We start from the raw sequence: 15,830 nt of genomic DNA, 5'->3' as shown, positions 1-15,830 counted from the left end.
AGGTGGTGATGTAATTATTGTTCATTTGTTTGGTGTTATCTCTACTTTCATCAACAGGCCAACGGAGCAGGAGCAGAACCAAAAAACAACACATCATGTGACTCCTACAAGTAAGTCACAATGGATTAAAATTGTTCTCTTCATTGCAGTAATACTTTTGGCTCTATCGACTGCTGAATGTAATGGATTACAGTACCAAGTAAAACACCTTTTTTACTGTAATTTCACAACCATCTTGTTTTAGTATTTCATTGTTCCTTTAATCCACAGCACATATACCAAGATCTATGCCCCAGTTGTCATTGACAGCAGTTGCTCTGATGTTGAGGACGTAGAGAACTTTCAGGAGGAAGACAGGTACTTTGATATAAATAATGCTGTCAACCTTTTTTCTTCTTTCTCTCTAATGACATATTAAATAGTTCAAGCTACATTGGGCATTTATTTACCTTGTTTCTGATGCCATACAATTATTAAAGTAAATATTTACATTGTATTTATTTTTTTACTTACCCCTTAACAGAAAAAAAAATCTGGCAGAAATTATAGAAAGCTTGCAATGTGTGCTTCATGCTAATGCCCATCACATTTAATCACACTCTCATGGTGTTCTCACTGTAATGGATCAATAAAAGATTTATATTTTAATTATCCGCATAAAAGGCAGTGTTAATGTTTTTCTTTCTTGTGTTGCAGAGACACTGATATTGGACTGACGGCTGCAGACATTCTGTCAAATCTGTCATTCAACATTAACACAATGAGCTGTAGCAGGTTTAATATAAACCGTGCTAATGTCTGGGATGGTGCTCTGAGGGGATTCAAACGTTCCTCATTTGACCCCACCTGTAGCCTTTTGGTCAAATTCACAGATGACATCGGGCAAACAGAGGAGGCTGTAGACACAGGAGGGCCTACGCGGGAATTTCTTACACTCTTGATGGACGCCATTAAAACCAGTAGATTTTTTGAAGGCAAAGATGATGGCAAATACCTGTCATTTGATAGCAAAGGTAATTAGCTTTTTGTCACTTTTTTTGACAGTATTATAAATCAATTTGAACTAACCGTGGAACATTGCCATTGTTAGCTGCAGAAGGTGATGAGTATTTCCAGGTTGGAAGAATGGTTGCGGTCTCTATTGTACATGGTGGTCCAGGGCCTCGATGCTTTTCCCCAAGCTTCTACCATTACCTGGTTGGTAAAGTGAAGACCATTGAGGCCCCAATTGAGGATATACCTGATACTGAAGTCAGGAATGTTCTCCTTGAGGTAATTATGTGTTTCTAAGCATATTCAAGAAAAATATATTTTATTTTTATTTTGATGAACAATCAACAATATGGACACCCCAGTAGCTTGAAAAGCCAGTGTGATACTGGAATAAAGCCAGTGACTTCCATGCTTTGTCACTAATATGTACAGTTTAAATTCCAAACAATACAGACTCCTGTCAAAGAGAAATTTAAAATATTCTATAGTCTCATCCTTTGTGACATGTATAATGTAATTTTGTCTATTCAATGTTTTTATTTTACTCTAGATTACGAATGCTAGAACATTGGAGGAACTCGTAGAACTCGCAGACAAGCACTCCAGCATGGTTCAGACAGCAGGATCCTATCGATGCCTGAGGACACTGGGGGATAAGGAAAAAGTTGTGGATGGTTACATCCAGTGGTACTTCACCTACCGCAACCATGTTTCCTTCCAGAGGTAGGTCACATTGACTACTTTGTAAGTATTCAAACGAGAATTTGAATGAAACTTAAATGAGTGTCTATCAAATAGTTAAGTCAAAAGTGAGTCCTACTGGCAATAGCACTAATAACCCAACCCGGTTATAGGTTCAAGGATGGCCTGGCTACCCTCAACTTTTTCAACGCTCTGGAACAGCATCCCTCCATTTTCCTGCCCTACATGTGTTACAGAGCGGAAGACCTGACAGCCGAGATTGTTGAGTCACTGTTCCGTCCACAATTGAGCCCAACTGGTAGCTCAAATCGGCATGAGGAGGAGAGAGTGCTTGGCTACTGGCTGGACTACTTAATCGCTGTAAAAGGTATAATTTTCTTTACGCTGTTTAAAGTGAAGTCCTCAAATGGATGATAAATCTTAATGTTTCATTACTCCCAACCCCCACAGAGGACGGGTCAGGGATGTCTCTGCAGGACATTCTAATGTTTGCAACAGGCCTGAAAGAAATCCCAGCAGCAAAATTAATACCACAGCCTCAACTCACATTCCAGAAACACGCAAGGTTTCCTGAGGCTAATGTCTGCGCTAACACAATAAAACTCCCGATCTTACCCTCATATGAAATCTTTGAGGAAGCCATGAATTATGGAATCAAGAACGCCCCTGGATTTGGGCTTCATTGAGGTGTCAATCAGAAATTAACATTCGTGGCAAATTTGCATTACTGTTGTTACTGTTTGCATTGCACTTTACTGTTTGCACTTTTACATTGTTTACAGAAATCCAATTATTTTTTTATAAGAAAAGTTGCACGTTTCTCTATTTGGAAACTTTTTGTGGCAGATTTGCTCTTACTGTTCGCACTTTACTGTTTGTCAGTACTGTCACAGTTTAAAGAAATAAAATCATTTATATAAGAAAATGTAAGTTTGTCTATTCTGAAACATTTTGCAAGGGCCGTCAGAATGAAGTTTATTTGTTGTTGCATAAATTGGTCATGAAATGTTACTGATCTAACATGAAAGTCACCTTTAGCTTCAGCATACCGTATTAATCAACACTGGGTTAACCCCAAAATCATACATTGTGATGGTTTAAAAAGTAAGGGAAAGTCATTGCAATCGATTAATATCTTTGCTTTTAATTTAACCATGTGTCAAACATTAAAGGTGTCCATATCAGTACACACTACACACTGGAGGCAATGCTGTCTGAAAGAAAATAAACTGGCTATACGTCTGTCTCTCTCACTCTCAAAGACCAGCCATTTCCTTTAGTCTAATGTAGTTGTCAACAGCAGCTGGCCAGTTGATGGGTGGAGCGAGCTGGCTCTGTCTCTCCAAGTTGGCAAAATATGCTTGGAGATTAGCATCTCCACACAAACTGTTTGTGGGTGGCAGAAGGTCTTTGAACTCCTGTAACACTTGGGGATCCACTGGGAATCCACAATCCCTTCCACCAAACCTAAGGCCGCACAAAAAACACAACAGTGAACTCATTATGAATAATATTTAAATCTCAAATTGAAAACAACCAAACATTTATTGAATGACAATCCAGGTGCTACAAACAAACCTGTGAGGCAGGTGGTACATGGTCTCCGGTTTCCCAGATGGACAGAGAGACTGACGGACAGGCCTGATTGTATGATTATTCCAAAGCTCTCGGTGCTCATCAAGCTCTTTCTGAAAGATGCCCAGGAACACATACCGTACAAGGCACTTGTGTTCATGGGTGCCGTTGAAGTAGTGTCTCTCTCTCAGGTCACTGAATAAATCCATCCAGAACTGTGTCCTAATAATGGAGTTAAAGTATACACAGTGATTTCAGTTTTGTATAAATGTTTCTAACACAAATACTTTAAAAATTATGTGACCGTCTTGGAAAACAACATTCTGCACTGCATTCACCAGCAGAATGTTGGACTAGCAACACTTGTTTCTCGTTAACAAATTTGAAACAACCACGCACACTAATCCTTTTACTTGTCATAACTATTGCAAAATCAACAGTACACAGCCTAATCCATGAATGACGCTCATAAAAATAAACCTACATTTTCAAAGTCATCATTGTATGGTGCCAACCCAGCATAATAGAATTATGAAATTCTAACATTATGAAAAGATTACAGAAATATCAAACAGTATTGAAAAATATGTATGTATGTGTGTGTATATGTGTGTAAGTCTTCTATTTCACACCCTCTATAACATCTAAAAACATACCTCTGTTTCCTGAAAAAGGACCACCAGCTTTCAATCCTTTGATTGGCAGTTGAAGTGCCATACATGTGGCTGACAGAACCCGCAAATTCATCGGTGTGGTCCTCTCTTAAAGAACAGTGGATGGCAGCCATGTCTCCATTTTCTGTCCCACAGTCTGTCCGAAGACGAGCCGGAAGGCCATAGCTCGAAACACACTGCAGGTAATGTTGAGCGATTACTGCAGGGTCGTTGTTGGTGCTACCACTACTTAGCCACATAACCCGCCTTGAATACCCATCGATGCAGCCACTGATGGCAATCCCAAAGGGCTTGAGCTTGTCATAGCCATCCACGTGCCACACCTGATTGGGTCCTGCGGCGCAATAGGATCGCCTAACAAATCTGCGCCTATGACGGAGAGATACTCCTGTTGGATTTAATAATCTGAGGGCTTGCATGACATTGTCTCGTTTTACTGTCAGTGAATGCTTCTGTCGCAGGGTCTGCCACATAGCCCTGTAGCCCAACAGCTGTCCTGAGCCATTCAATTCAGTAGTGATGGCAGCATTCACAGTCTCCAGTGGAGTGTAATTTGCTCTCCGATTTAGGTTTAACCGTTTCAGCCTTCTTTTTTAGAGTTTTCAGGCTCATTACAATCCCATGCTTTGACTCCAAAAAATCTCTAATAATCTCGTTGGAGTGGTCCTTTCTGAAGTAGGCACGTATTAGGTCATCCTCTGAGGGTTCATGGTTATGGACACACACACACACAGAGAGAGAGAGATAGATAGATTCATTATAATAACTAATATGCTCTGATGGGGGTTGATAATAGGAGCACAACAAGGGGATGTTACCTGTAGGCCCATGGCCTACGCTTGATGACGTGGATGGACGCTCCGTAAGGAACCCCACGTTCATACCACACGAAGGGCAAAACTTGGGAGCGTCCCCCAGTTGCACAGCACAAAACGGACAGAACATTTCAATCTGAAAAATAAATAGTTCCGATATCAGGACAACAATGTACAAACGCCAGTTATGCATCTATTTAGTGACCAGAAGCGAGCTAGTTTCCAGCTAACAGCGTTGGCAGTGGACTAATACGTTATGGGGATAATATGTTGAAAACACGGTATCAGATCACATCGACAAGTCTGTCATAATAAAAGAGAAACACTTACGTCTTGTAGCCATAAGCAACAAAAGCGCACATTCAGAAACGCGAAGACAACCGGATGGATGCGGGTCCGTCACTGATTATGCCCCCCCCTGGAAACATTTCCGTTGTGTCTTCGCAGTTTGCAGTTCGTTTCCCTATTTGCTCGTGCTGTGAATATTTGCAGCGTACGTGATGTGAAATCGACAAAGTTGTTTTCTGAATATGTAGTTGTTGTGGCGTTTGTATGTGTTTTCTGAATATGTAGTTGTTGTGGCATTTGTATGTGTTTTCTGAATTTGGAGGTGTTTTCTGAATATGTAGTTGTTGTGGCGGCGTTTGCATGTGTTTTCTGAATTTGGAGGTGTTTTCTGAAAATGTAGTTGTTGTGGCGTTTGTACATGTTGTGACCCTTCTCGGCCACCGTAGATAGTTAATGCAAAAGGATAACAATATACATGCGCTGCTCATAGACAGATAATGATATGGTGCAGATCTTTCACAAAACAAATAAATATTGATAAAAACACACATGAATGCAAACAACGATCTTTTAATTTATGCAAACCTACCATAATTACTTTACGTTTAATTGTACAGTTACAGTTATAAATTAAATTCCCATTATTCAGTGTCTCTCCATCGCATTGCTGCTTGCAAATCAGTTTGCAGTTTGTTTCAGAACATCTGAAATCCACGTCTAAGATAAGTGAATGCTTTTTAATCCATATCGCTGTGTATGTTGCATGGTGGTTAACATGGTTCTGCATCGGTTGCAGGAACGAATATTAAGCATATTTGCAGCAGCATTTATACATCTGTGTTCATACACCTGGAGCAATACGCAGCTAGAGCATGCAATCGCTCTAAGGACACGCCGATTAAGCCATAACAACGGTGGGTTAAACGAGACCAGCATTCTCATGTAAGCGTTTCAATGGGGGTTCGCTGTATTTAGCGGCGCAATATCAATGTCACTGGTGTTTATTTCTAAGGTTGAGAGTCACATTAACTGTGTTATAATAGGGGTTATAAGAATGTGACAAAAATAGCCACGTTTACATGTATTTTATTTTTTCATCCAGATTTAAAGATTCGTTGGACCACATGAGATGTTATCTAATCCGATGTGGTGTTTACATGTGCTCGTGCTTCGATTTTGGGACATAAGTGGCTACGATGACATGCAAATTATCAGAGAAAAAAAGCAGAAAAAAAAAAAAACGTGGTTGCATTCATATTTTTAATAGCTGCTCACACAGACTAATATTGAACTTCTAGTGTTCATTCGTGTGCTCAGTGTGTAAGTGACCGTGTTCAGGTCACATGACCAAGGCCGTCTTCTGTCGTACCACTGGTGTGGTCGGGGCCATTAAGTGTATACACACTTGTTTTTTTGCTTCGCAAAATCTGTAATTTACTATCAGGAATCGTTCCCTTTAATGGTGTACCATACAGTTGAGAAACTAGTAATTCTTTTTTGTAATTGGTGCATTATCAGTTCTGTCATCTCACATTTCCCCGCCCATCATCTACTGAGTGCGCGTGTCCGCTACAGCGAGACAACTCAAATGCCATCGGGTGCACCGGGACATTTCTGGTCCGGTTGAGCGAGAGCTGATCGCCGAAGCAAGGGAGTTTTCCACCACTTTAGGCACCGTTTCTAAATAACACCAAACTGAAGAAAGAAAAAAAAAGTGTGAGGCGGCGCTACGCACTGCATCCGCCAGTTGAATGCAAGAGCGGAGTCTCCCGCACAGCGCTGCGTTTGCGCAACAATGTAAAGTGATAAACCGCTTCAGCCATTCAGATGTTACACAGAATTATTGATACTGTCGTGTGACGCATGAGAACATTAAAGGTTCTGTAATGTTGCTGGCTGAAAACATCCAGAATAATGTTAATGGCATGAAGAGGAAAACTGGAAAACACCAAGGCATGTCAATTCAGCAAGGGGAAATAACTGCCTAAGACCTTCTTAAATGCAGCTCTGAAATGAATTGTTTTATGATATATATATGATAAGCTATCTTACAACATTTACAAATGGGTTTATGAATCTGTAATAATTCATGCAATAACAGGCAAATTTTGGTCAAGTGTTTTCATTGAGCTATTCACTATCATAGGTTGCATACGAAAACTGAAAAATGCTGCCTTCGGAGGTCGCATTCCAAGGTAGGAAGGCTTCAAGGCACGTCCGAAATCAATGTCAGCTTCATTTCCTGTCTCCTGAGATGACTTCATCTGTCCGGTTTTGAAGGCAGCATAGATGTATCCTTCGCTGCCTTTGATATTTCACAATCCCGTGCGTTCCATTCTGTGACAGTTAAGCCAAAAAATAAAGATGGCGTCTGAAAGTTGCGGTCGGTGGTCAGTTTGTGTGTAAATGTGAGTTTCTGAACAACTTTTTCCACTTATGTAATTTCTAGCGAGAAATTAATATTGCAGTATTGAAATATCCACTTAGTTATAACCAAAGCTCTCTATATTTTGATGTAGATCATTAAACCATTATTCCGCCTCAGAAGCCTGTTCGAAATCCGTTGCATGAGGTGCCTTTGCATGAGGTGCCTGTGCCTTCTGCCTGCAAAGTCATTGAATGATTAGACAGCAGCCAGCAAGTCATCTGCCTAAGTTTCAGATGCAGCCATAGTGTTGTTTCTAAGCTGAAAAGCAGTTAATTGTGCTTCACTTATTACATCAGCTTTCTGCTCTGGTCATGAGATTCCAGATTCCATTCTAATGTGTGTTATTGTATAACTGGAGTTTTATAATTTTTGTTCACGATTTCCCAGTCTCTACTGTAATGTCAGTTTCTACAAATCACTGAAAGCACAGCGTTGCCGACATCACGTTCCCATTCTGATGACCGACTATTGATGCGATTACTTGGGTACAAGTAATCAGTTTAACATGTTTACATGGCACGATTTTAATTTAGTTCGGTTCTAGAAGGTTAGCCTACCTCTCAACAGGTTACCATTTCGGTTTAGGCATTTTTATTCTGACGGAGGTGTTTCTATGGAGCATTTTCATTCATACTGGACGCCATTCTGAGTTTCCGAAGGGTGCATGCTTCCCCTGCTGGACTACCACCCTCCATTATGTACCACCCAGAAATCTTATTTCTGGGTGGTACAAGTTTCGGTTGTTTTCGATGATGGGTCTATGATGTAGATGATGGTGGAACTCCTTATGAGCATTTCTCTTGGGAAAGCACGCCCATGCACATCTCGACCAGAGGAGAGCAAGACATCGCTCGTTAACACGCTTCATCAGGAAATCGTTGGCAGCGCTGCATTGGAATGTTTGAGAATGTCTCCAAATAAGTGTGTTTTGGATGTGAGGGGAAAGTTTACCACGTTCAGCTTCTCAAACAACCTAGCATTACATGGACCGTGGATGCTTTTGCTTTTTTCGGGCAGCAATGGAGTGTAGCAAGTGTTGTTTTCGTCATTTCAGTGATGAATGTTTTATAAACAAGACCAGGTTGACGCTGGATGTGCACATTGTTTGCTATTAAAACATGGTGGAAGACCCCATTCAGGTAAGTACAACTGCATCAGATTCTCTCTTTTGTTGGAAATCAGCACATAAGTGAATATGTTATGGAAACAACACAAATCACTATTATAGCTCCGCCCACAACATGCCTACAGGAGCTTGGTTTTTCCAGAGAGAATCGAAGCTGTATTTTTGTTTTGCAGATATGAACAGGCTGGGGACTTTTGGAGATGGGGATTCGTACTGCTCTGTGGGTACTCGGGATTGGCATGAGATTTAAGCATTTTTAAGAAACATGCTTGTTGCACATCTTCAGTTGCTTAACTTGGGGTGATGCTTCCCCCTTTGTAATTTTTTTTTACAGCATGGTAGATGGATAAAATTGGATAATACTGCCATCATATCAGACTGCTGCTACTAGGGGAATATTAACTTTGGGTGACGCTCCCACCCCCCACCTTTATTTGCATCAGCTGACAGTCAGCTGTTCCTGACATGTACCAATCCAGTCTTGACACCTATCACCTGTGGTCTATTTAAATTCCCATTATTCAGTGTCTCTCCATCGCATTGCTGCTTGCAATTACCTCCCTCCTCCAACCCCAACTCCACCAACTGAACCTGTAATCCGATCTAACTTATTCTTTCTTTACAGTGTCTTCATTGGAAGCAGTCTCTATGACATTTTGTTTACAAATCATGTTATTGTGAATTTTAATTATATATGCTTATAATGGTTCTGTTCTGTACCACAGGGGGGTTTGTCTTGGTACTCTCCCCACTCTGTCCGAGCATGGCTGCATGGACAGGCTTGTGGAGTGTTGCCCAGAACATAACAATACCGCCAACACTAACTGTATGCAATTATAATTGTCATAAATATACTTGACGGTAGTGGTCCTGATTGAAATTTTATTTAACAGAATTCGCCTACAAAAAAACGACCCGTTTGGACTTCATCCCTCTAGTTCTTGCAGTAATGACATCACTAAAACAGTTTTTTGACTAACCTCCACCCACATCAATACACAACAAAGGGGGCGTGGCCTTGTTGCGCTATGACGTAGAAGAGGAAGAGCTGTGTTTGTGTTTGTCACCATGTCGTCGAAACGCTGTTATTTTCATCTAGGAGTCCATCTTTTTGTTTGGGCTTCCCAGGGACGCTGTACTTGGAGATTAATGTTTACAATTTATGTTTAAATTGTAACATAAAAAAATATAATCCACATGTAAAACTATGTGCAGTAGGTATGACAGCGAGGTTCCTCAATCTCAGTTTAATGACAGATTCGAACAAAGATTATTCTTGAAAGATGGAGCAGTTTCCTCTTTGTCTGGAAAAGGCGTTGTTTATGGACCACAACCGGTAAATGTATTTTATTATTTAAGTTGGTGCGTTTAACAGTTCTTGTAACTTATTACACAAAGGTCAACTCTGTTTAGCTTTGTTAACTAGATGTTAGGGCTGTGGAAAAAAATCAAATGCGATTTTCATGTGCATCTCGTCAGTAAAAACACTCCTGTGATTATAAGTACATCTCCAGCACGTACTGGATTGCCAGGATTTCAAAACAAATCCTGCCCACTTGCTTCTCAAAACTAGTCCAATCGCGTTACCAGGAGGGCAGCCTGCGCTCAGCTGCTGTCGAATCACAACAGAGGAACCGCTGGGACAATCAGAACTCGTTAAGTATTTCTGAAGGAGGGACTTCATAGAACAAGGAAGTCATCAGCCCATTTTTATGACTGAAAACAGTGGTATACAGATAGGTGAATTGTGTGAAAAATACTGTTTTTTTACACGCGAAACATGAAGACGTTATATTGCACACTGTAAACACAATCAAAGCTTCAAAAAAGCACGAAAAATGGGACCTTGAAAAAATTATTTATGATAACATATCATTAATTCATATAAATAAAGTAATTAAAACCTTTTTTTCATACTAGATTCAGCTTGAATTTAAATAGTATCAAACTGACTTTAAAATCTCAAGGAGTTTATAAGTTGAAACGGTACAATATCACAGTCCATGTCAAATAGCCCAAATGAACTTGTATCTTATAGTATCCGAAGACCTTGATTGCGTGTTATCATGAAATTAACAATATTATTTGATTTTTTTTAAATGGACAGTTTCCTGTATAAAATAGGACATCAACCTTTATATCAAACATTTTGAAATTGTCCACAGCTGAGAAACTCTGTAGGCAGGTTGTGTGCAGAGCACATGAAGTGAATGTGTAAACATATACAAAACGTGTAAATAGTTAACAACATAGCCTAGATTAGGCCCATGCTCTGTTCCTAAGTATATAATGTAAATTTGTTAACCCACAGTTACAAATTTTAACAGATTAATCGCCTATGTTTGCTGCATGTTTTTAAAAAAACACGCTAAAAAATAAATTAAGTTTGTGAGAGGAAATAAATATATCCATATCCGTATCCCATTTGAAGCGTAACTATTATTCATTAGGCAATATAGGCTTTGTAGTTCACGCGTGTTTCAGTATCGACGGGAAAAAATCATAATGATCATTCACAGTAATTCTTGCGCCGAATGTCTGGTGAATGGCTTCACTGTTTCCAAAGAATACGTGCGCAAGGCACCAGCACAATCAAACAGCTGAAACAGAAAATACTACATTTTTGGTCATACAGTAAAGGCATAATTCGAAAATGCATAGTGTTAACAGTTTGAAAAATCAAGAATAATAACACAGTTAATAAGAATTATTTGTAAATGCTGGACCGTTCTCATTTCACTCTGCATATGGAACCTGAGGATTTATTTATTTTTTAACCAAGAATGAACCGAAACATTTAGCTATATATATATATATATATATATATATATATATATATATATATATATATATATATATATATATATACAGTTGGTAGACATTCAAAATGTCCTCTTTACCGCCGCACGTACCGCCGCTGCGGTGGTATAAAGTGCATTTGCAGCTTCTGACCGCTGAGTGGCGCTTTAACCACAAGATATCAAACAAGCGCATCAAAGCACATTTTCGCAAATAAAAGTCAGTTTTGCCTTGCTGATGTGTTACATTTGACGGCTTCAGTCACGGAAAATGAAAGAAAAATACTATAGTTAAAATATTTGTTATTTATTATTAATTACATTATTTAATATGTAATATTCACAGATGAAAGTTTGGTACTTATGAAGTTATGTGCATTTCTTAGAATGAATTCAAGCAGGATAAATGTCAAGCCTGTGCCTGAGCCTTTGCTTATATGTTCTCTAAGCTACATGGTATTAAACCATATTTTAGATTGGACACATTTAAAAGGTGTGCAGTATTATTTATATAATATGAATTAAGTGTTATATTATTCAAAAGAAATTGTGGTTTACTTTGCATCGGAGCATTAAAAGTGATAGCCTATTTTAGGGGGTAGGCTACATGGATTAATATGCAATATCAATATTTTCATATATTATGCCTATATTTTAATTTATATTTAAAAATTCTTTTAATAAAACAACATGCATTTTTGTTATTTGTTACCTGTCCTTTATTTTGACAGATAAGTTCTTGGGATAAAGACATTTGTCTGTAAACTGATTAAGAAATTGTTGCATTTTTAGCAAAACGTGAGGCACTGTATAATTTCGTTCACATAATTTATGCCTAATTAGCCTAAAACAAGAAACGAATACATTAAACCTGCACGATTTAGCTAAATCTTTGAAACTCTAAAGAATGGATGGATTAATAAACCGTCCTCACGATTAAACTCAAGTTCTCTCATTATAATTAACAAAATGCACACGATGTAAAAAAGAGCTTCATTAACTGACAACATAAGTGATTTTAAAGGGAGCCTTCTTTACTTGCTTTTAGTGCTGGGCGATAGCATATGGCCTAAAAAAACTATGATTTAAATCGATTTTAAAATCAATATTCAAATGACAAAGAAATTTTTCAAAACAAGTTTTAATAATCGTCTTCATTTCATCGGGTGAAACATCTCTCTAACTCAGCAGCAGAGCCTGTGAGTGGAGCAGCAACAACTTCCCCTCAGTGCTCAAAGCATCAGCTGTGCGCGCACTGATACCAGAAACACCGCTTGCCTTCACTCCGTGCATTAAGTATTTAATAAATAAATAGATAAATAAAAAATAGCAGGACAGTTTCAAAGTAACTTAGGCTATTGTGTGTAAGCTTTTTTCCCTATCACATGCCAAACTAATAACATTGTAAGCATTAAATCTTTAATTGCTGCTTTCTGCTGTGAAAATTATGTTTGTGAGGAAAATAACAGTACATTTTTGTCAGTTATTTTATCTAAACAGATCAATGAATTTCTTCAAGATTTCAAAATCAGATAGCATGCTGATAATGTAGTAGCACTGTAAGATTAAATTTGTTTGAATGCATTATTGCTAAAGCGATTGTGTGTGAATGTGCTTTATCTGTTTAAATCATGCTTTAACCCGAAAATAGTCAGTAAAAGAAACAAACTCCTTAGCCAGACTAACATCCCGCTGGACTATTGCAGTCATTATAACTTGATCAAGCCATAGCTAAATATGTTTAACATGAATTCTTGCTGAATATGCAGTTATATTACGGGCTGTTGGCATGAATTGTACTCGTGATGGAGGCTCCAGTCAGAATCACACGCTCAGCTCATCCTTTGTTCGGCGGCGTGTCTCTGTCAGACTCGTGGCGAAGGGTTGAGCCACTCTGAACTACAGGAGCCTCAGTGGTGCGTCAGTGGATGTTAAAAAGAAACAGATTTTCATTCAAACAAACCGATGTCAATTACAAATTCGAGTTAACTGACAAAATCGATTTATCACCCAGCCCTACTTGCTTTCATATTATTTAATGAAAAAAAATGCAGCTGCATTTAAATGCAAGTGTGTAAAATATATGCAAGATTTGCACTGCACGTGTGATGGTAAATGTGCAGCTTTTATTCTTATTTATTTTATCTTCATTACAAATCTTGTTTGATTTTATTTTGGATAATTGCATATAAAAAATAATTTACGTTGTGATGCATATGCAAAATGTGAATTAATATTAATAAAATTATTAATGCGCATTAAAGACAGGGCGCATACATTTTTAACATTTAACAATCGGTGAATGTTGCATTTCTCTGTCGGAGAGAGTCAGCACTGTGAATTTCATCTTGCAGCAGACAAGAAAACATGTGTTTATTAATAAATAATTAAAATGTCTAATTTTTCACAATTATTAGGCTACTTCTGCATGTGCTTTGTGGCAAACTTAATGCATGTGCTTGAGCGCGGAATATATAATGACTTGATTATGTAAATTTAATATAAACCTCTGATTAGTTGAATATAACAAATGAACGACTAGAACTAGAAAAATCTTACATGGGGGGAGACCATTTTTTAGAGATACATCCTCGCTACCTCATACTGATCACAGAGTCAGTTTGCCCTACATTACTCATTTTCATAAATAAGTCCTTAGCTACTGGTATGGTTCCTAACGCTCTGAAACGGGCACGAACCCTCTCCTCAAAAGACCTTCATTGGACATGTCGTTGTTAAATAATTTTCGGCCTATTTCTGTGCTCCCGTTTGTTTCTAAGGTGTTAGAAAAGCTGGTCTTAACTCAACTTCAGTTATTTCTCAGCACTAACCACATTTCTGAACGCTTTCAGTCTGGCTTTAAACCTCTCCATAGCACTGAATCAGCTTTACTGAGAGTTTTTAATGATATTTTAGTTACCACTGATTCAGGGGACTCCTTAATTTTAGTTCTCCTAGACTTAACAGCTGCCTTTGACACCATTGATCATCAGGTGCTTCTATGGAGACTAAAATCGCTAGTGGGATTAAATGGTTATGTCCTGGAGTGGTTCAAATCTTACCTAACTGTCCGCTACTTCTCAATAAAAATGGGAAACTACTCCTCTGCTGCGCGTCTCGAATTTGGCCTCCCTCAGGGTTCGATCTCATCCTCTCTGCTTTTCTCCCTCTATATGTTGCCACTAGGATCGATTATGAGAAAGCATGGAGTTCAATATCATCTCTATGCTGATGATACCCAAATCTACCTACCTAAAAAAAGAGATAATCCCCTTTCTGTCACTTCGCTATTCTCCTGCCTTGACGAGATTAAAATCTGGCTGGCAAATAATTTTTTATCCCTTAACAACTCAAAGACAGAGGTTATTGTGTTTAACTCCTCAAATGTCTCCAAAATTGATACCTCTATTCTAGATGACCTGGCAGTTCACCAAACAAAGTGTGCTAAAAATCTTGGTGTCTTGTTGGACTGTCAGCTCACTCTAGACAAACACATCTCCTCAGTAGTTGCGTGTAGTTTTTTCCAGCTCCGTCAGTTATCAAAAATCAAACACGCATTGCCTGTTAGCTCGCTTGAGACAGTAGTCCACGCCTTTATTGTTTCACGGCTGGACTACTTTATACAGCGGTATTTCAAAAATGTAACTAGATCGGCTTCAATTAGTCCAAAATGCTGCTGCGAAATTTCTAAAAAATGGCCATAAATATGACTACTCCACCCCTCTACTCTGAGCCCTTCACTGGTTACCAATCCAGTACCGCGTAAATTTTTAAATAATTTTATTCGTCTACAAATGTGTGCACGATCTGGCCCCAAGCTATCTATCTGAACTCATCTCCACATACAACCCCACTCGAGAGCTCCGCTCTGGAAATCAAAAGCTGCTCAAGATCCCCTCATCCAGCATCAGCTGACAGTCAGCTGTTCCTGATGTGTACCAATCCAGTCTTGACACTTATCACCTGCAGTCTATTTAAATTCCCATTATTCGGTGTCTCTTCCATCACATTGCTGCTTGCAATTGACTCCCTCCTCCAACCCCAACTCCACCAACTGAACCTGTAATCTGATCTAACTTGTTCTTTCTTTACAGTGTCTTCATTGGAAGCAGTCTCTCCATGTCAAAAAAAAAAAAAAGACGTTTCCTTTTTCAACATCAAATAAAGGACGTACGTAAAGAGAGTGCTCGAGACGCACAAGTCAGCAATATTTCTTATTTATTGGCATGAAGTTTCGTGCTGAATTACAAACAGCAACAGGAGTGCAACATTCTCAAAAAATATATATATGCGGAGGGGACGGCTGCCATAACAAAAGAAAAACATCACTGGAGGCTTCAACCCAGCTGCATTTATGATTTAGGCAATTCAAAAATCTCCAAGATTATTTTAAATAATGATTCAGTCCATTTCAAACACCTGTTCAAAAAA

General features: G+C 38.7%; 2 protein-coding genes across 2 annotated transcripts; one reads left to right on the top strand and one right to left on the bottom strand.

Annotated features, from left to right (window-relative positions):
* The first annotated feature begins 63 nt into the window (after window positions 1-63).
* LOC113070352 (G2/M phase-specific E3 ubiquitin-protein ligase-like) lies at window positions 64-2,535 on the top strand. Its single transcript, XM_026243634.1, has 7 exons — window positions 64-110; window positions 271-357; window positions 697-1,013; window positions 1,091-1,272; window positions 1,544-1,716; window positions 1,848-2,062; window positions 2,146-2,535. Exons 3-7 carry the CDS (start codon window positions 761-763, stop codon window positions 2,379-2,381), a joined length of 1,059 nt encoding a protein of 352 aa, XP_026099419.1. The 5' UTR covers window positions 64-110; window positions 271-357; window positions 697-760; the 3' UTR covers window positions 2,382-2,535.
* A 360-nt stretch (window positions 2,536-2,895) lies between these two features.
* Window positions 2,896-4,502, bottom strand: LOC113070325 (uncharacterized). Its single transcript, XM_026243589.1, has 3 exons — window positions 3,927-4,502; window positions 3,274-3,492; window positions 2,896-3,162 (listed from the first exon to the last, which is right to left on the bottom strand). Exons 1-3 carry the CDS (start codon window positions 4,415-4,417, stop codon window positions 2,952-2,954), a joined length of 921 nt encoding a protein of 306 aa, XP_026099374.1. The 5' UTR covers window positions 4,418-4,502; the 3' UTR covers window positions 2,896-2,951.
* Between the last annotated feature and the right edge of the window lie 11,328 nt (window positions 4,503-15,830).

Source organism: Carassius auratus, unplaced genomic scaffold, assembly GCF_003368295.1.
Source record: "Carassius auratus strain Wakin unplaced genomic scaffold, ASM336829v1 scaf_tig00003761, whole genome shotgun sequence".
In the NCBI taxonomy this organism is placed as follows: Eukaryota; Metazoa; Chordata; class Actinopteri; order Cypriniformes; family Cyprinidae; genus Carassius; species Carassius auratus.
This window is presented reverse-complemented; position numbering and strand designations above follow the sequence as displayed.

What these genes read in the sequence shown, in the direction of transcription:
- LOC113070352 (XM_026243634.1), top strand. Translation starts at nt 761, where the DNA reads ATGAGCTGTAGCAGGTTTAATATAAACCGTGCTAATGTCTGGGATGGT. An exon ending in AACCATGTTTCCTTCCAGAG is followed by an intron (nt 1,717 to 1,847) that starts GTAGGTCACATT and finishes ACCCGGTTATAG; the next exon opens with GTTCAAGGATGGCCTGGCTA. An exon ending in CTACTTAATCGCTGTAAAAG is followed by an intron (nt 2,063 to 2,145) that starts GTATAATTTTCT and finishes CAACCCCCACAG; the next exon opens with AGGACGGGTCAGGGATGTCT.
- LOC113070325 (XM_026243589.1), bottom strand. Translation starts at nt 4,417, where the DNA reads ATGTGGCAGACCCTGCGACAGAAGCATTCACTGACAGTAAAACGAGAC. An exon ending in TCCTTTTTCAGGAAACAGAG is followed by an intron (nt 3,493 to 3,926) that starts GTATGTTTTTAG and finishes CTCCATTATTAG; the next exon opens with GACACAGTTCTGGATGGATT. An exon ending in ATGTACCACCTGCCTCACAG is followed by an intron (nt 3,163 to 3,273) that starts GTTTGTTTGTAG and finishes GTGCGGCCTTAG; the next exon opens with GTTTGGTGGAAGGGATTGTG.